Below are 20,099 nucleotides of genomic sequence, written 5' to 3'. Positions count from 1 at the left end.
GCAACCAATTCAATTTAACCTGTTCCCAATTACGACACTACAGCTAGCACAAATGCAACAGGGACCAGCCTGTTCAAAACATCTGCTCTCTCAACTCTATTTAAGTTAACAGAAGTTGAAGTATTTTGTTGGATCTGATCCACCACAGACATCAGTACAATCCATACAAACTATTTTCAGGTAAATAATTATGGTACCGAAATGTCTTGATTAATTTGCTAAAATCGCTACCATTCCGTACCTTAAAAAAATCCAAGGTAATAAAAACAAAATCCAGACTTTGCTATGTACCATTTGCTACAGCTGCATCTGAACATATCCAAATTTATCCGTCTCTACATTCAACCCTCCCACATTTCCAGCATCTAAGTTAATAAAACAGAAAGAACAAGCAAAGCAGCACAGGCATAAAAGACCTCTTTCAATGTTAAGAGCACTTATATTAAGAAGAATTGTTTCAACATAATATAGTCTCTTGGATTTTTCTTCTCATCATAGTTCAATTACTACGCTGAAACACTTACCTTTATGTCTGTCTATTTTACTGCTGTTTGCTATAAAAGACATCTCTTCTGGCCAGCTCATGTCTTTGTTTCGAACTAGAAAGAGATATGGTATAAGGATTCTTTAAAATTGTTTGTTACTTACTCCAGAGAGCTTATACAGCTGAAGAGGTTTAATTAAAATTTTCTAATATTTAATTGAGATTAGAAATATTTTGCTTATTTTTCGTTTTTATTTTTTCTAGTTTTCATTTCAACATTTCCAATCGTTACTGGAAATCATTCTAATACTGCCATCATTCCAACCATGCCAGTAACATCTTTAGAAAGCAGCTTTGAGATCTTTCCTGTTGGTTAACAAATTTTACAGTACTTATTCTAATACTTAATAAGGATCCCCCAGATTTGAACAAATCTGTTCACTTCGTGAGCAATCGCTAATATTTGTTGTTGTTACAAACCAACAAAAGATTCAAGCGCATTTCAAAATAGGGACAAATTAAATGTGTTTCAAGATAAAGTGGGACAAAAAAATGCAAGCTTTCCTAAACTGGCTTTACCACCGCCTCCCCACAGGATCCCTCTGTAAACCTCTATCTTGCATTGACACAAGCCATACAACAAACCAGCTTAAGGAACTGTGTGAGCTGAAAAGAGGGAGTTATTTTTCACTAGATCACTTCTACAGCCAGTTCATCAGATAGGTGTCAAGTAGTTGTCCACAGGTAAGGCAGGTGGCATAATATACAGAGGAAGGGCGGACTGCTTCTTTCAGCGGTGGTGTTGACTTAATGCCGATTTATTTATTGAACTACAGCCTCAGGGTTCTGTTTCACCTGATACTGCAGGTGCAGTCCCTCTCCCCTCTCTCTACATATAAATTCCCATTTTTTTCTCTTGTGTCTAGTGACTAACGCAGATACACAGCAAACTGCATCGGCCACTCTGTCAACTTTAAATTGATTAAATATGAGCTGAGCCAAGTGGCAAAAAGGATGAGTCCCTCTAGCACACCAACCTGAGTTGTAATATAAAGCTATGCTAAGTGAAAGTTGTACAGAAACAATGCAAGACCCAGATTTCTATATGGCCTCTGCGATGTAAGGACAACAGTAGAGTGGATTAAGTATGTACGCTTCTGTTTCTCACATTAAAAGGTTAGACAAAAAGTCGGGTCAAACTAGCTGAAAACTCAGCTGATCGGTGCACCCCGATACCTTTGACAAAGGTTTGATGTACTTGTGACCGATAGCACTGCCTAGCGTAGTAGCGCATGGCAGGAGGATGAGACACAATGGACATAACTTGAAACAAGAAAGGTTGAGGTTGGTTATGACGCCTTTTTACCACGACGAGTCAGTCAAGCAATCAAGTCCAAATGCATCAGGTTCTCTCCAGATGTGAAAATAAAAGCAGCTTTTAATGAAAATCTTCGAAATGAACCTGACATGGACTGAAACATGCCGTTTTCTTCACCTTGTGAGTAAGAATGTGTTCGTGCAAATATCATAACCTGAACTCTTGTAAACTTAGTAAAAGAAAAATAATGAATTTCAGATAATGAAAAAGCCTCAGATGCCTCACACCACTTCTGTTAAATCTCTGGTATTTTAGTTATTATTGTGGGGGCAGTGCATTATTTGAAGCTTTGGTATTTCTTCCTCTATTTCTTTCAATACATACATATAAAGAGATAGACATCTATTTACACGTACTCTTTGCTCAAAACATTTCCAAAAATAAACTCCTTAGGTGGTAGGCCTATATATTTGTGTAGTTTGGGCAATTACAGAAATGGGTACTACACACAATTTATTAACCATATATATACTCATATAAAACCATTTGTTTTTAGTGTCTAAACCAATTATAGGCCCTTTTTGTACCTTCTATTACTAAATGCTGCTCATCTTGGATTTTAAGATACTCCAGTCTGTGATCTTCATCATCCAGCAAAGTAAGATAGTTCTGCAGGAGAAAAAATACTTCATATAGTTATTACTTCTAGATTTAAAATTCTCTGCGGATATTTTAATCTCGAAGCAATGAAATTAAAACAGTATTAACAATTTCTTCACAAAAATGAGAGCACCAGTTTCCTACCTATGTTAAATAAACACAGTAGTTCACTGATCTCCAGAAGCATCTAGTTCAATGCTTTAATTTTATGTGGTATTTCTTTAGAATGAGAGAATTACACGTACTTAATGATTTGGAGGAACACATTCTGCTTGTTCATTGTCATTTGTTCACATACACATTTGAAAAAGATCCTGGATGGCTGTTGGCTTCTGTGCCAATGGAAGCCTACAGCATCATGAGTATCAATGAAAGAATATATTTTTATTTCCATTTAAAACAGTTTCTATGAAACTTCATATCAAGTCCTTTAACAGGTCAACCAACGGCCAATGTTTAAATACACCACAGGATAATTTACTGTTTACCAGGCTACTAGGAAAACAAAAGATAAGTTTTCTGGGTCATCATTAGCACCAAAATCTAAATTTCACCGCTTGGAGTGCACAAAAAGCTCTAGAAAATAAGTGGCAGGAATTTTCCAACCTGGACCGCTAAATTGCAAAGGAAATTTATGTCGACTATTTTTTTTTTTTCTGTGCATGTGTATTTAATAGTTTCTAGAAAAGAATAAGACATACAATATCTAATAGCTGATTAAAAAAAAAGAAAAAAGACCTACATTACCTCACTATTGTATAACCAGAGGCGCATATCTTCTTCTTTTATACGTAGCCTCTGGGAGAGATATTCATGTATCTCTTTAATTGTTTGCATTCGACTAAAGCAGCCGGTGTAAGCCAACACTCTTTTTAAAGGAGCATTCGGTGAAGGTACATTCCCTGGATTCACAATCATAAGAAAAGGGTAAAAGATAATGTATATACCCATAGGCCAACTGAAATCAGATCAATAATAACTTATACACTACATATACTGTAAGTACTTTTTGTGAAAAAGAAGTACACAATTCTACTCCTTTTGTTTATGGATAAAATAATGAGTTAGCTTGAAAGCTGGTTGTTACTAACCCTTTGGGACAACAAACTTGCTATCAAAAAGCAGATAAATTTACCCCCCTTCCTACCAAAACCAATTAGAAAATTGCTCCGCTAAGATTCTCATAGGAAATAAATGATTTAAAAGTAGTTTTGTAAGACTGGACTATTCTTTTTTTCTCTTAAAGAAAGAGTATCAGAGACAATGGTAATTTTCAAAATAAAGGACTTCAAAATTTCATGAGAATTTTCTTTTTGAGAGCACATTGTAAGTAAAAAATAAGGTCAAAAAAATCAGTCTGACTCTTCTTGGAAGTAGCATAACTTTGCTCCAGTTCTTCTACGGAGATGAATGCTGATCTATGAAGATTAAATCAGCCTGGCAGTTTCACAATAAAAGTATTCTTAATAATTAAATTCCTCAAAACATATTCTGTGAAGATGCCTAGGATTTTCACCAGAATTCCTCAACTATCTCATGTTTGCAACACAAACTAATTCAATCAGTCGAGATTGTTGCTGTTTTCTATAATATGAGCTCATCTTTAAATAAAGCATTTGCACAAGCTCAGTTTGAAAGAGATGAGACCAACTTTACATGCTTTATTTTTTGAGCCTCTTTAGTTTAAACTTAGGAAGTTCCCCACTCCTCGCAGAGACAGGTCTGTAACATATTCATGGAAAGCTTTTATTATACAGCCAAACCCAACCGGACAACTGCATTACTTAAGTAACCAGAGAAGTGACATCACTCTACTTTGACTGTCAAAAGATTAAAACAAAATAAATAGTACCGTATGAAAAGATGCAATATTACATGCAATTTGACAAGGATGTAAAACTACACTGTAATCATAAGTCAGCAAAGCATCAGTTTTGCTTCAGTATACCAAGCAAAGTACTCTTTTTTATTAACGGACACAAAAAAGCATTTTCGGAGATTAGGGATCAGAGGATTAGTTGTAAGATTACAGCAAGAAAGCATATTTGAAAACTCAAAAAGATTAATGATTGATTGGACACATAAATTAGTGCAGAGCAAACTAATTCCAAATCAAGATCAAATTTGGCACATCAGAAGATTCTCTTTATTTGAATTTGTGCATTTTAGCATGTCCAAACAAAGAAGTTTCCATTTTATTAGGTCTAGTAGGAAAAGTTTGGGTAGCAGGCAGTTTCTGTAGCGGAACTTGATCAAGCAGACAGCCACTATCGGTAAGTTTGAGATTCTACCAAAGCAGTGAAAAACTGAGCATCTGCATGAGATTTTTAAACACAGGCTAGCACTAGCAAGGCTGAAGGATTTAATTTTCAGTAGTCAGGTGAGCCCATTTCAGGACATATAGGTTACTGTGGATGCATATGTGTATCTGTGTGTATCCAAACGCACATGCACGTGAACATCAGGTATTTCTTCAATTGTGCAAGGCAAGTATGCAACTGTGCACACAAACTGGTAACCGAAAACAAATCCTGTAACACTTCTCAGCTGAAATGTGGAGCTGCAATCTAAAGATTATTCTTTTAGCCCACTACTTGTACAATCTTTTGGTGAGCATTACCACCACAATTATGGCACATATATTTTAGTTGGATGTTTACACTTTCTACTGAATTGTCTTTCCGAACTGCATCAAATAAATAATAGTCTTCATATTCCATTAATTCAATCCCTTTTTAGAGAGCATTAAATAATTTTGGGCATTAAAGCCTAGCTGCCCAAGTAACTCAGAACCAGTTGGCTGAACAATGATTTATTACACCACTGTATTATCAGATACACGCAACCACCCCAATGCACAGATGCATCTATTCTTTGGCTACAAAATTAACTACCAACAGGATTAATCAGATCTGCCCTTCTCAGCTGTTTAGCTTACGCAGTGCTCATTTCTCACTTTCAACTCACCAATCTATTTGCAGTAACTACGCGACTTAAACTGACTTAACTGAAAATGCTCCCTCATGCCTCTTCCTTTCTAGAGGAGATAGGAGGAAAGCCTTTAAATCTTTACCAAACGCTGATTGTGCCTTACAGTTGATTAGCTGGTGTACAAGCACAGTGGCAGCAAGCTTCTACAGCTGTGGGTCTCGCTTTCTTAGAAACTGCGCACTTGTATTCTTGCTGCATTCTTAAGTTACCTCTAGGTAAATGCTGAGGAAACATTCTCAGGCTCATCATACCCATATTCACCCAGATGTTTGACTGCTGCGTTCGAGTGGCAGGCTGCTGTCTCAGGAAGAGCAGATAACGAGGAAATAACTCTAGTTCAGGCACATTTGTTTTGCTGTTTTTGATCACCTAGTAAAGATGTTTAAAATACATTTTAGAGACTGCTGTTCCAAACATGTAGGAAATCCCTATAGGACAGGAAGGAAGGATTAAAGCAGATAGTTAAAAAAATAAACTATGTTTTACTAGGAGACAAGAAATCCTCTGAACTTCTTACGGGGTCTGAGGCAAATATCCACAGGAATAACAATGTACTGATTTCTAAGCACTTTTTGAAGCTTATTAGTTGCAGATTGTCAAAAGCAAACACCTTATTTAGTGGAGCATAGCTTCCTGTACACCACCATGGAAAGAACGTTCTTAATTCCTGAAATACGCGTGAATTTACAATGAACCTCATTAATTCTCCTCAGTGCATACTTCAATATAAAAGTTTCACAACTGTCGAAAAAAAATCACACATGCTGAATAAGACATTTGTTCTGAACTTTTTGAACTATAGGATTGAATCAAAATCTTCACATCGTAAGAACAGACCGAAACTTACTTCTGTTGCATTTTGATATGTTGACAGAAAAAGCCGAAATTACCCCACAACATGACTTGCAGCTTTTCAGTCATCATTTCTACAAAGGTTTTGCTATCTAGATCCGCCCAAAAGTAGACATACATAAATGGCAGGAATGTTCACTATCTTTGTGACCATTTGAAGCAGAAGAAAACACTCAGCTTAAATTGTGAGAAGCAATATAATGCACTGAAGTGCCATGGTATTAAACTTCAGTTCCAACCAAAACAACAGTGATGACATTTTCTGGAAAGAAACAGCATAGTAGTCCTTACTGCGGGGTGAGAGACTGGGATTGTGAGTGCCTGTATACTTGGTCGCAAGTAATCAAATGGTCTTCAAGTATTCAAGTGTTCAGATAAAATATTCCTTTATTATGGACTGAAAAGCTAAAGTTTATACAGGTATTATTTATATTTTTCTGCAGACAGGATACCCAAACTAAAATTCTCTCATTCTGAATAGAAGTCTCTTTTCTAATGACCCTATCGCAAAAATCTCAAGCACATTAGTTTGTGCTGTGTACAAAGAGATGTGACCTTTTCTGGATCATGAAAGGTGTTTGTTTCCATGGAGAATGTGTGGGAGGAGGGTAACAGAAGGCAGTGATTTTTCACTGTAAAATAATTGCCAGTACTACAGCTAGCAGACCAAATAGTCAAAAATCATACAGCTAAATCTCTCCCATTTGTGATGCTGAATATTTGCAACACCAGCCACCTAATCTCTATTGCTACCATAAAAAAAAAAATCCCCTCACTTCCTTTTTTGAAGTGTAGCTCCTATAAGAGACTACCTGACACAGAATAAACCATCCATTATATGGAATAAATACACTCAATAGAAATTAAAGAAAGTTTCCAATGCCTGTAAGTGAAGAGAGCAAATTGCTTCAATTTTTCTTTCCTCTAACATCAGCCTGCTTTTTTATAATTTCAAAATTAATAATTCAAGGCATGCCAGCTTTAGCTCCAAATGATTATGACCTGTTAATCATTTTGCAATATTATACATAGAGAAACAGAGAGATAACTCAATAAATTGTGAGTAAATTATATGATTTAACAATGACTATTGCTATATAATTACTGCTTCTCTTTCAGAAATACTGTTGCTGTTTTAACTGCAACCAAAAAAATCTCATTGGGATAACACAGACTAATTATTAGCCCACTTAGTCAATTCCATTTAATATATAGCACTTTCACATTTGAAAATTATATTCTTCAATACATTCTGCACTGTGCCCAGAATTCATTTTTAATTAAAAGATATTACAGCTTTAATATAGAAAATACTAGCGTTAGTTACAGCAAGTGAATTTCGGTTCTTCAAGGTTTTTTTCTTTTAACAAAACTTTTATGCAAACAAGTACAAATATCACCTTACCTTTGACAGGCTCTTTCTAATTAGTTAATGTCATGGCAAGGTTTTAAGTGACTACAGGCAACTGGATAATTGTTGATATAAAACCACAGCATTATCAATTTGCAAATACATTTTTTTTATTACACAATGGAAACGTGTTAATTGTTTGTAAAACTATTTCACAATTTTATTGTGATTCATTGGCTTTTCTGCTTACTGTAAAATGTAAGGAATGAAAAAATTCACTACATAGGAATTATTTGCTGACAAATGAGTATTCCATAAGTTTGGAGGAGCGTTACTGATTTTGTGCTGAAGAATGAGAATGATCACCGCTTGCCTCGCCAGTAAGATTTTTAGTTACTCATTAGAAAAAAAATAAAGGCAATTATCATAATACTAGAAGAAGAATGACACAAAAGAACTATTTATTTTGAATATGTGATCTGCTCAAAATAACAACTGGTATTCACACGGCCAAGGTACATAATACTTGCAACAAAAATCAAAACTGAAGAATTAAAATAAGAGGAGCAGCCTGACTGGATGAGTGTATCAGGTGAGATTACTGGTCTTTGCTTTTAGCACTGAACATGGTTAACCAGAATCATGCTGATTCAGCCTTAGATAGTAGATGCCAACTCAGTTTTAGCAAGAGGAATTGCTTATGATAAATGCCGTATTGAAAAACCTTTGACTAGAAGCTGAACAACTTAACTAGTCTGTGCAGTACTCAGAAGCTGATACGCTCATACGCAAATTCTTTTTAGGAATATCTACTCCTGCTGCTTTTTACATCTTCACCAAATCTTGTGTATTGTGTTTTCTATGACGCTGAACTTGAAGGACAGCAATTGTTACCTTTCCCCCACTGCATGAAATTGTGAGAGAGAAAAAATGCATTCTCAAAGCTGCAGGTGTCCCAGGTTTAATTTTATTGGTTTTGCAGACCAGTTGAAAATTTATCTTAGCTTTTAAAGATGAGTGTTTTGATGCCAACTCTTTTAAACTGGTCTCAGGTTTACTTTTGTCTGCTTTAGCAATCATGATCAGTTGAGCAGCACTTCTGCTCTATTGCAGTATCTCCTGGGGTTTGCGCTACAAACCTCCTAGCAAATATCCACAACTTTCTACCCATGTCCTTTTCTGAGACTGCTTTCTCGTAGCTTGCTCTTCAAGACTTTTCATTTAGACTATCCATTTTGGATGAAGTGGGAGATGACCATAAAAGATTACCTTGTGCAACTGGCAGATGCTTGGACACATTAGGTTGTTTATATTATCTCGGTGGTTATGGCAAGTAAACAGCGTCTATAATCACCACTTACCGGCCTGGGCAAGGACAGATTTGCTCCATACCAATGGTAAAGTGCTCTCCAAACTGGTTCTGGTACCATTATGTAGTCCTTTCCTTCAATCAACTGTGGAGATCGCTTTAATCTTCCACCCTCCATTGTTAATGATGCAGCCTTTAAACAAAAAGGGATTTTGTCAAATCTTAAGTGCAAAAAACAGTATACAGCTACAACAATTTTAGTTCATGAACACAGAACACTTTTTAATTGTTAAAAAACTTTTAAGTAGCCATTAGCAACTGCTTTTTATACTAAATATTTTACAGTTAATGGTGAAAGTTGTGTTTTCATAAATGCCTTTTTCATTTGTAAGTTCTGTGAAGATGTTTAAGAACATTTTGAATGTTTCTCTTCTCACAAAACACTCAGTAGTAGCCTCAGAAACAGAACACAATGTTTTCTCTTAAAATAAGAGTCAGAAACCCAAACTTTGTTTATGACAAAGCAGTGTTAATTTAGAATTAAGCCACTAGCTGAAAAAACAACACATAAAAAGCTGTGATGAAAGTATGCTAAAAGATACTTTTCCTATATTCACATGACTCGGATGCATTTACCTTCACTGGTTCTTGCGTTACTAGGGGTTGGTTATCAATAGCTCCTGGTTTCTGAGGATTAAGCTGTAGCAAAGCATTCCCATTGGTTCCAAGGAAACACTGGTTATTATTGTCTGAGGTATTATGCTGCCTAGCAAAACATACATCAGTCCCTGGTGTGCTAGGGTAAAGAGTATCTGTAACAGAATAAAAAAAGAAAGATCTCTATTTCATTTCACGAGTCCATAACATAAATAAATCAAATTGTTGTATTGTTTTATTTGTTTTAAAAAAAGGCTGTTGAAGAAGTTTGCTATCCATCACACTTCAGGAAAACATGCAACTCTTCCAAACTACAGTGACAAATATACTAATACTCTCAGAAAAGATCAAGAAGTGGATATATGAGATCCAAATACCAAAGCAGATACTTACACAAATACTCATTTGAAAACAGCCTAACTAGGTTTGCGTGAGCAAATGTGTTTGGCATTTGTTTGTTGCCTGGATGTTTGAATATCAAACTCTGAAAAATCTTATATACAAAACTGAATATATATGCAATAATGCATTATTTTTATTTTTTCCTCTTGAAACAGCAAGTATTTTTATTCTTACAGAACCTCCTTTTGTTACGCAGAACACTAAATCTAAATTTCAAGTTAGAAAAAAGAAAAAGAACCTTTAGTCGAAAACTTGTCTCCTTTCCTGTCCTTCCTCTATTCCCTAACCCTCACCCCAAAAATGATCACAGTATTTTATCTACTTTAAACTGAAGTAACAGTTTGAAGATACAGATTTTAAAATACCAGATGCAACATTCAGCTGTCTTATAAGGAAAAAACCATCATTGCAAATTCTCTCAAGAACTGACTGAACTAAAAATCTTTTCTTCTTACACAAAGATGACTCCTAGAATCTGCACAAACTCACTTAAATCACGTGCCCTGTAAAACTGTAAGTACATTTTTCCTAATTTTTTTCTGCTTCTTTCCTCTTTGTAGTAGCTGAGGTCATCTCATTGCTAGACATAGTAAAATATAAACTAGGTATGAGCTAGAAACAACTGAATGTGAAGGGGGGGAAAAAATCCACTCAGAAAATAAATGATAGGACAAAAACTATCTTGGAAACAATACTGGAAACCAATCACAGCATAAAAGATGAATTGCTGTTTAAACAAGATTGTTTCTTGTTTATCCACCACAGACTAAAAAATCCCAGTAATTCACCGACGTCCACATGTAGGCCACTTCTGCAATCTAAACTGTGTTATCTTTTCGCCTGGAGGAATCCATGCAGTATCTAGTTTTCTCAAAACCTGTTCTACATTAAACCTCCAAGGAAATAAGATGTTATGCTTACTGCTGCTAGTAGTCTCTGAGGCTTCTGATGCAGTAGAAATATTATCTGAAAACTTTTCTTCTGTTGCACTGAAGTAATTAAGACCTCCCATTTTGTCTTCTCCCTGTTCTGAAGTATTGGCTGCAGCAGCTATGAGTGAATTCTTACCTCCACTCAAGACAGATGAAGGCTCTATCACAACAGGGTTTGCATCCTAAAATTGGTAGGTAAGTAGAAAAGTTAATTACAAGCCAATATCAAAGACATCTAGCATCAGCCAAATCAATCACCATCATTCACAGCTGTGTGACCACTTTCGCATATCACGAGTTTCATAGAAAAAAATACTTTCTAGATCTACTGATGAAAAGTCTGCAGAAACGAACAGCCAGAATTGTTAAACCAATCGGATAAACTCTTCTGCACAATATAAAAATTGTAAATACCAGAATTATTTTCTCTATCTAGATACATAAAGACAACCATTTTAGACAGCTATAATTACAGACTACAAATATTTGAAGATTTGTCCTTGTTGAATTTCGTATGGTTAAATGAGAACAGCAAGCACAAGAACAAAAAACTACATTCTTTCCTCAAACCTGCAACATTTTAGTCTTCCCTAACTTTGTTTTAAAACAAAGTTCCTTTGTTTCCTTTGGACAAACAGCAGTGCAAAGGCAATCTGGCTTGCTCTTAGGCATAATAAAAGTGGGAAAAGAAATCTGCGTCCCCCAAAAGCTCAACTTGCCAGTCCACTACAGACAAGATGTAAAAAGAATCCTACCCAATTTAGAGCACCAGTCACAACAAGAAATGTCAATAAATGAGAAAACGGAAGGGAATTAACTGAGACTTAGAGAGGAAGAAAGAAAATCCATGCAACGGACATCACTGTAACAACACTGGAAAAAGTGCTTTATGTAGCCCCCCATTTATCACATCACTAAACATCTTGTCAAATAACAAAACTGTGCAGTAAAGCTAAAAGTATAAAAATAAGACTAAAATGTATGTTGGAATTACAGTAATCATTTACAGAGTTTCACGGAAATTCTCAGTGTTCTCTTTGCTCAAGAGGCAGACAGAGTGACTAAAAGCATTGTGCTATTATGCAAAGGATTAGGTATGAAATCATGTGCACATCTGAGTACTTATACTATGACAAGGATCAAATTACCCAGTATTTCAGGCATTTAAGCCATCGTTTGTCCAATTCATTGTGCACAAAGAGCAACTGTAATTCCATGGTTAGTTAATGCATGCATTGCACTTTTCTGAATATTTTTAGTTATTTCTATTTATAAAACAACTCAAATACTTATATGCTTACTTATCATTATATAGAACTCTTTTGAGAAATAGTTTATTTCACTTATTCTACATTCGTGGTTGTCTAACCTGCAAGAATATTTATCTCCACCTCACTTAAATTTTATTAAATATGCTTTCTTTTATAAAATTCATAGTGATGCTTTAACTTGAATATTTTAGTTGGAGGACATTAAAGAACACCCTGTAACCATAAGATTTTACTAGGACTCCTTTGATCACCATCAGGTACTGGGCTACTTTTCATCATTGCTTATAAATCAAATTATACCAATTCCCTCCTTTATTTGTCCAGAAAATGCACAGCATGTATTTGTGGCCCAAGCAGAGTCAAAACCAAAATGGGTAGCTTTATTACCAAATGGATCAAAAGACTTAAGGGAAATACAATTGTGAGAGTACAGTTTTATTCAGAAAAGTATTTTGACACACAGGAATGATGAAGCAAAGTACAAAAGGAGGTGACAGTTTAATGAAATTATAGTGAAAAGCTCACCATGAGACAATTATTTTCCACTAAGAGACAGGAGATGCTTCATTTCAAGCATTATTGGTTAAGCAGTCATTTGCTCTCCACTTTTTTCATCAACACACTCACAAATACAAAGAAATCACTTATTCAGTACACATTATTATTATACTTACGTATTTGACATATTCTTTCCACTGGTGCCACCATGGCATTGCAATAAGAAACCAGTTGTGCCCTGGCTGAAGGCCATACCTGCTTTCTCTTTCTAACCAGCCTCTGCACATAAAGAATGAACAACACGAAGTGTTAGTTGAAACATGGAAATTAAAGTCCTTCTTTTGAAATTAAAGGGTGATTCTGAAACCCATTTAAGATTCTGAGCAAAACACGTACCTAATAATCTGTCCTTCCTCTTCTGGAGTGGCAGGTCGTAGCCCCAAAACTATATGACACACCTGGAAAAAGAAAGTAATTTGTATTAAGAACTACACCACTATGAAACAAGCTTTAGGTAAATGAAAGAAAAGAAGTCGTCTAATGAGACTCTTCAGAAAATTCTTTTTAATTATGTAGCAAGGTTACCTAAAATTGAACTAATCGCTAAAAAAAGAAGTATTTTGAGCTATGAGATTCACAACCTTTTCCGACTGTTAAGACAAAAATACCAAGAATGTCAAATGCCCCAAGACAATTTAAGGTGAACAGAAAATTAACTTCATTATTTTCATGTCTGAAGCACACACTATGAAAGACCTCAGTAACTGACATGGATTGGATATACAAAAAGTTAAGATGTCTACATGTACTGGAGAGGGAATGAGGAACTGGGAGAATGCAAGCTGCTGGAAGAGGATAAGCCAAAGGTTAAAAAAAAAAAAAAATGGAAAGGGGAAAAATGGGGGGAAGTGGTTATATAAGGGACTGAAAGGAAAACAAGCACATGAAGAGATCGAGGGAGAAGTTTAAAGCAGTCTAACCAACCTGTCACCACTGAAAATGCTCTCAAAACTGTAGAATGTTCTCTGAATGCCTGCTGCTTTTTTTTTTCTTTTGCTAGACCCCCTTTCTTTTTTTTTTTGAAACAAACACAGAAGAAAAAGGCACCATCCCCGAGATGGCTGCTCGATTTGGGTGGGGTTTGACTCTGAGTACAAGACAGCAGTCCCAGATGGCTAATATTTCACTCCTCTCTTCCCAGTAAAACCATCCTGGCCTCGACTGCAGTGACATCTCGGGCTGGCTTCTCCCAGCAGCTGCCCAGCCACGGGGCGTGCGGCAGGGAGCGATGAGCAGAGGGAAGCAGACTCTGCAGGAGTCTTTGTTTCCCATTGCAGGGAGGAGGGTCAGCTGTCTCCTCTCCCAGACGGTTTTCAAATTGGTTGCTACTCATAACATGATTTATAGTCTTTTCCTTATGTCTCTTTTGAGGCTATCAATTTGCATCTCAGCTGGAGATTTCTAATGACTGGTGAGATATCTTATTTAAATTTATATTACAGTGTGAGAGACCATTTCACATTCTGAATAAAACAAAGGCCATTAGCTGCTGGGAAGCAACAGCTTTTCCAGCACACACAACACAGCTGCCTCTGATGTTTCTTTTTAAACTCATGTAACACTGTGCTAGTATCAGATTCTTCATATAAACTAACCCTGCTGCAAACAAACCAATTTGTTGTCAAGCTTTCCAAGGCGCTCCACTCAGACTGCCTAGCTTTTCTGTCTGCAGATGAGACACACAAGCTCGTGGCAGTTCAAATAAACGCCCAGACAAATCAATGGCAGACTCTGTCCTGTGCGAGTATGCTGTTGAGCCTGCAGCGTGAGATGAGGGTGCCTCGCATGATGAAGTTATCAAAGGAAATAAAAGTAAAAATCTAAAACAAAAATGTAGCAAGTCTGCCAGGAGAAAAAAATATTGTAAATGAGACCTCCAACAAGTGATGTGTAACAATTGCGATGTGCAATCATCATCAAGACAAATTTATTAAATGTTCATTCATTCTACCTCAATATTGCATAGGTATTTGTTACTTAATCAATATTAAGTTATGATATTTGATGCTACACTGTCCAAAAATAAAGACAGCCCTTCTTGAGAAGGCTGCAATGTAAGCAAAACCTGATGCAATTACAGATAAAAAGAATTTGCAGAACTTTCTGATTCTATTCTTCTCAGCTGTGGTGTAGCTGATGGTCCCAGAATACTCTCACTCAGTCCCCATGAAGTTCTTGGGAAAGTATAGTTCAAAACACAATTTATAAAGTAGTCTAGGGTCATAAACAGGAGAATCAGTAGTATGCTGTTCAGGAAGCCTCTCACAACAATTATTTATTTTTTTAAAAAATCACACCGCTTCTTTCTGATGAAATATTTTTCTGCTACAATCTGACCCCGTAGCTGATTAAGCTTCACTCGTAAGATGAGAACAGAGTCCACTGGTTCTCCCTGGCCCTCCCTGGAAGAACTAAGACTGTCATACGGTACTGGAGGTGAATACTAAATTAGGAAAAATCTTCAAGGCTTCATTAGGATTATTATTATTACTATTATTATTTAAATTCAAAGTATAAAACTCTACAGAAAACGGGTAAAGAACAAACTGCAGTGAATGAAAATACTCTTAGGGGGTTATTTTCTGCATGAAGTCAGCCAGCACTAAAATATGACTGCTTTAAGGATTTATAAAAATCCAATTCAAGCTCAATTAAAAACAAATTCAGTGTACACTTAATCCTCAGCTTCTGCAACACAATAGTGATATGATATCACAGCTTTCAAGGACTGCTCCATTAAGAAAGCAATGAAAGCTTCCTTAGACGGCCTTAACAGAAAATGTAAGGGGAAAGTGGTTGTAAAGAGTTAGCAATACCTCTCTCATTTCCTGTGTCACTTTCTTGGCAAAGATTTGCAAGAACAACTGTTTAAAAACACAGCCTTTTTCTAATGGAAAATGTAACTGCTGATACACTTGAAATTTCTTTTCATTTTATAAACAGTACACTACATTCACTTTAACAAATTATGCTTTAGGCATCTCCATACACTGAAAAGAATAACAATCAAGTAAAGAATCATTCCGTCAAGGTAACGCACAACTGCAAAAACACATAACTTATTGCGATAGACAAAACCGTAAGGATGTTGACACAAATGCTGATGCTGCACTTTGTGACCATGCAAAAGGCTCATGAGTTAATTACTATCATTTTCAAGTTTAAATTTCCTCTAAACATACCTGAAAAAGTAGATTTAAAAATTCATTGGCAAGTGCGCTCTTCACACTCCATATCTGGTAGTCCTCCAGAGTGAGGTGTCCAAGCTTAGTTAAAGGGAGGAGAAGGAAAAGGTGAAGGAAAAAAACATCACACCATTAACCTATTTCTATTAAAATGCTCATTAAGTGTGTCATACAAGGCATGACAAAGCCAATGATTTGATAAAAATTAGCGTCTATCACTCTGATAATAATATTTGATCCAATGAAAGAAGAAAAACGCAGTGTTAGCATAACACATGCAACCTAGAGAACCAAAAAGCTTTGAGACTACAGAGGACGAACTATGCACAGCATGTAACCTTTGCTCCTGCCCTCCATCGTTCAGATTTAGTATTCATGCTCAACTGCGGTAGTCATACTTTCTCAAACCATGAAACCAGCAGAAGCAGTATGTGACTTGTCAGGGCAATCACTTTGTAGGAAACAAAACAAGACTATAACATCTAAGACTTTGATTGTCCAAATAAGCTCTGCACATATAGATACTTGCATCCATGCAGAAACCCACCATCTTCCTCTGTGGGTTGGGAAAAACTATTTTGGATCATCAAGTCCTTATGATCTTCCCTTACAACACAAGTCCTATTAATTCTTATTCATTTGCAAAATTATAGCAGCATAACACTGACCAATGTCAGAGGATCTTCTGATTTTCAACAACAGGATCAATCTGCATTTTTTATATTGTAATATAATTCATAGCCATTTTTTACAGCAGTGGCAGTTACTCTACCTCTTCTTACAGACCATTTTCTCCAGAGTTCACACAGGTCAAAGCTAACATATGAAGAGAGGTTAAGTAATTTATGTAATTACTGCACCATCAGCTCTTTCCAGCACTATATTCATGATGCAACTATGAAAGATATTCTGAAGACTTACGTCTTCTTTTTTAACTCTTTGTGGAAACAAGACTGCTATACGCTTGCTTATGAACTACGCTTTTTAAAAAAGCAAGCAATAAAAACCTGAAAGGACAAAAGAAAGAGCTCACTGAAGCTTTATTTTCTACTGCTTTGGTAATGAAAGAAATACAATAAAATATTTGTCCACCACTTTGTTGGACTACAAGCAGGCAAGACAACTATTCAAAGAAGTAATTAATCATTTCCAGACATTCTTTATAGTTTTTCTTAAGTTACTTATAGTTTCCAGACACTCTTCCTAATTAGTGAAGCAAAGGATGAAGTAATGGAAACAACTTCCCCTGTATCGTTTGCAGATGATAGTGCCTATCTCAAAAAAGCATGAACATAATCAAAGATTTACACACAGCTAACTATAAAGCACTATATAAACTACTAAGACTTTTGCTGTGTGTCACGACAGTCATGACAGATACCTCCATAGTTTCACGGATACTTAGCTCTGAAACAATATCGTCAGATATAATTCACTGGTTGTATACAATATTATTGCTAAGTAGTTTAATAATGATAATGCACAAGTTATTATTGAATTAATACAGTTCTGTTCCAGCACAGAAGGATAATGTGTCCTTACGTAGCATAAAATATAAGATACGCTAATGCACTACCTCTTTTTCCATAAGATCATTTTTAACATGAAACAAAAGAACAGTTTCTGCAGAACGAAAGTCAAGCATCAGACTTAAAACTGCTATTAATTATGCATAGCAAAGCCTTGCAAAGAGTATATGCTTCAAATTAATTTCATCGGGTTATGTATTTTTGGTTTCGTTTCATATATAAAAATGGCTTATAAAATCCAAACGGTCTCTCTCTTACAGAACAATGTGGAAAATTTTAATGGAAAACTGACATTTCTTGAAAGAGATTCTTTTATGGACACATTTGTGCTTTAAAGAAAGCACAAGATTTTACTTTCTTTCTTATAAATAAACTGAAGATACTAGGGTATAAAAATGACAAAGAAAGAGCAGCAAATTCCTACCTTTGTGGTATCATGCATATTCAATATATCTTCTACAATTTCAGACAAATCCATCTCCAATTCCTTAACAAACAAAAGGATTAGAAAAGAGAGTTAAATTCTCACAGCACTCTTCGGAGCTGCATGTGTTCAGAATAAAAATATAACTGTAAGAAATGTTGATGACACCTCTACATAACTCGCAACTGAGTGCTTCCAGAGAGTTGTACTTTTGTACCTATGGTTTCTTTATATGAAACAGCATACATTACAGTCAAATCATTCTGCTTTGGTTAATGGCAGGTCAAAGTTATGCAAGGTAAGTTACATCCAGTTATCCATACCCCTCAGCTAAGGTAGTTCAAGGAAGCCTGTATTTCACTGAAACCATGTTCAAACAACATTCACATTCCTGCTTTTGAAGGATGACTTTAAGAAACAGAAGCAAACGAATAAAAAACCAAATATAACTTACAGGTATTTTATCAGTACGGTTATCTTTCCAGACCTCTAAAAGTGCAACCATCATTTCTTTAAGTTCAGTGCGAGACAACACGCCATCCCGGTCAACATCAAAAACCTTGAAGCAAACTGAGAAAAAAGGAAATTACTTTTCGACATTAGAACTACTCGACAACTATTTTTTTTCTTGCAGAATGTAAGTCTGCAGAGTCACAAGAACATGATTTAGTGCTGACAGTTTTGATGAGGCAGGATGCATGTGTGGTAGTGAGGAAATGGAGCAGCTGTGTTTAATAAACTGAAATCTAGATTCCTGCAATTCTGTGCTATGTTTTCTGATGTGACATAGCAGGGAACATATGTGCATCCAGAAATTTCCAGTGAATGATAGCTTTAAGTTGCAGCAATATGGCTTTGGAAAAGTATGAAACAAATGTATTTCAAAACACAAGAACCTTGGAGGGAGCCAGCTGAAAACTGGACAGTAAACAAGCCAGAACATGCTATTTACCACAAGAAAATCAAACAGGACTTTCGTTTTACATTATATAAAATGAACAGATAACTGTTTGCACTTTCTATACTGAGATACACGCTTCTGCATCATAATGCAGAACATTGCAAAATAACTTCTGAAATACGTTTTTTTTCCCCTCAAAGAGGCTGATAATTTATATGAAGCTATGGATAAGTTATAAAATATACAGAATTAGGTTTAATCATCCTTTATAAAAGGAAGCCTTGATATTTAAAATTCCTTTAATTTTTTAACTTCTAAAGGCTGTCACCTTTCACAGACACGCACTTGTTCAGTGGAAAAAATTTCTAAAAAAGTGGAAACAACTAAGCTTCATTGCTCAAACCGAAAAACTTCTCTAAAATTAATAGTTAACATTTCGCATACTTACACTTCTGTCTTTCTGCCAAGGGTCCCCTGCAACATGCTGAGAGCCCACAGGAAATTTCTTTAAAATCTATGTGATTGTCTCGGTTTTCATCAAAAGCATTAAACAAACCTGCAAACCACAAAAGCATCTCCTGTTACAGCACCTGGCTGAAACAGCTGACAATCATACTTAGCATTTACATGAAAGGTTAATGGTTAACATTGGCAAAGAGAAGTGAAAACACTTATGATTATAACTAATTCTTACTAAGTGTAATAAGATAATTAAGCACTACTAAGACCATTTTAAAGGTGAATTAGATCACTCATGTATGGCTAGACAAAGCCGGGGGTGGGGAGGAATCAAGAATTCTGAACTTCAGCCTTATTCTCACACCTTCCTTGTAATGACTGATTATAACAGAGTATACATCTAAACCAGTATGGTCAGGACAAGCATTTTCACAAAAGCTAAAGGACCAAAATAGTAAAGGTAGGTACTCAGATGCCAAATGCTTTGGCTTTTCCAAAGCGCCTGATAGAAACTCCTAAGAAAATCACTGAATACCATTGCAAATCTGGCCCTAAGTGAGTTACAAGTTTTAGTTACTGGCCTTCAAAGGATTTAAGAGTTCTATTCATTCAGCAGATATAACTTTTTTTTATCGCATAAATTTTTCTTTAGTGACAATGACTCAGTTGCACTATCCACAGAAGACACACAGAATCACCAAAAACCATTCAAGTTTCCCCATAGCAGCTGTGTAAATTTATATCACTACGTACATAAAATGCACTTACGGCCAAAAGGATGTGGGGATATATCCCTACTGAATTGAATATAAGTTC

At 35.8% G+C, this 20,099-nt stretch overlaps 1 protein-coding gene across 6 annotated transcripts in view; it reads right to left on the bottom strand.

The window, feature by feature from the left end:
- Positions 1-20,099, bottom strand: part of USP32 (ubiquitin specific peptidase 32) — an 81,602-nt gene that overhangs the window by 13,868 nt on the left and 47,635 nt on the right. For 4 of the 6 annotated variants that reach the window (XM_087751692.1, XM_087751691.1, XM_087751694.1 and 1 more), the window contains 13 exons: positions 19,273-19,380; positions 18,378-18,493; positions 17,924-17,986; positions 15,968-16,051; positions 13,122-13,183; positions 12,902-13,004; positions 10,946-11,138; positions 9,602-9,777; positions 9,018-9,158; positions 5,663-5,822; positions 3,210-3,364; positions 2,390-2,471; positions 525-599 (listed from right to left, as the gene is read on the bottom strand). In XM_087751692.1, the coding sequence (XP_087607818.1) occupies positions 525-599; positions 2,390-2,471; positions 3,210-3,364; positions 5,663-5,822; positions 9,018-9,158; positions 9,602-9,777; positions 10,946-11,138; positions 12,902-13,004; positions 13,122-13,183; positions 15,968-16,051; positions 17,924-17,986; positions 18,378-18,493; positions 19,273-19,380 (1,518 nt within the window). The remainder of the gene's footprint in view (positions 1-524; positions 600-2,389; positions 2,472-3,209; positions 3,365-5,662; positions 5,823-9,017; positions 9,159-9,601; positions 9,778-10,945; positions 11,139-12,901; positions 13,005-13,121; positions 13,184-15,967; positions 16,052-17,923; positions 17,987-18,377; positions 18,494-19,272; positions 19,381-20,099) is intronic. The other 2 variants (XM_087751693.1, XM_087751695.1) reach the window with 2 other exon arrangements.

The sequence above is a fragment of the Nipponia nippon genome, unplaced genomic scaffold (genome assembly GCF_047370975.1).
Source record: "Nipponia nippon isolate SJK-2023a ecotype South Korea unplaced genomic scaffold, ASM4737097v1 scaffold_15, whole genome shotgun sequence".
NCBI lineage: Eukaryota > Metazoa > Chordata > Aves > Pelecaniformes > Threskiornithidae > Nipponia > Nipponia nippon.
This window is presented reverse-complemented; position numbering and strand designations above follow the sequence as displayed.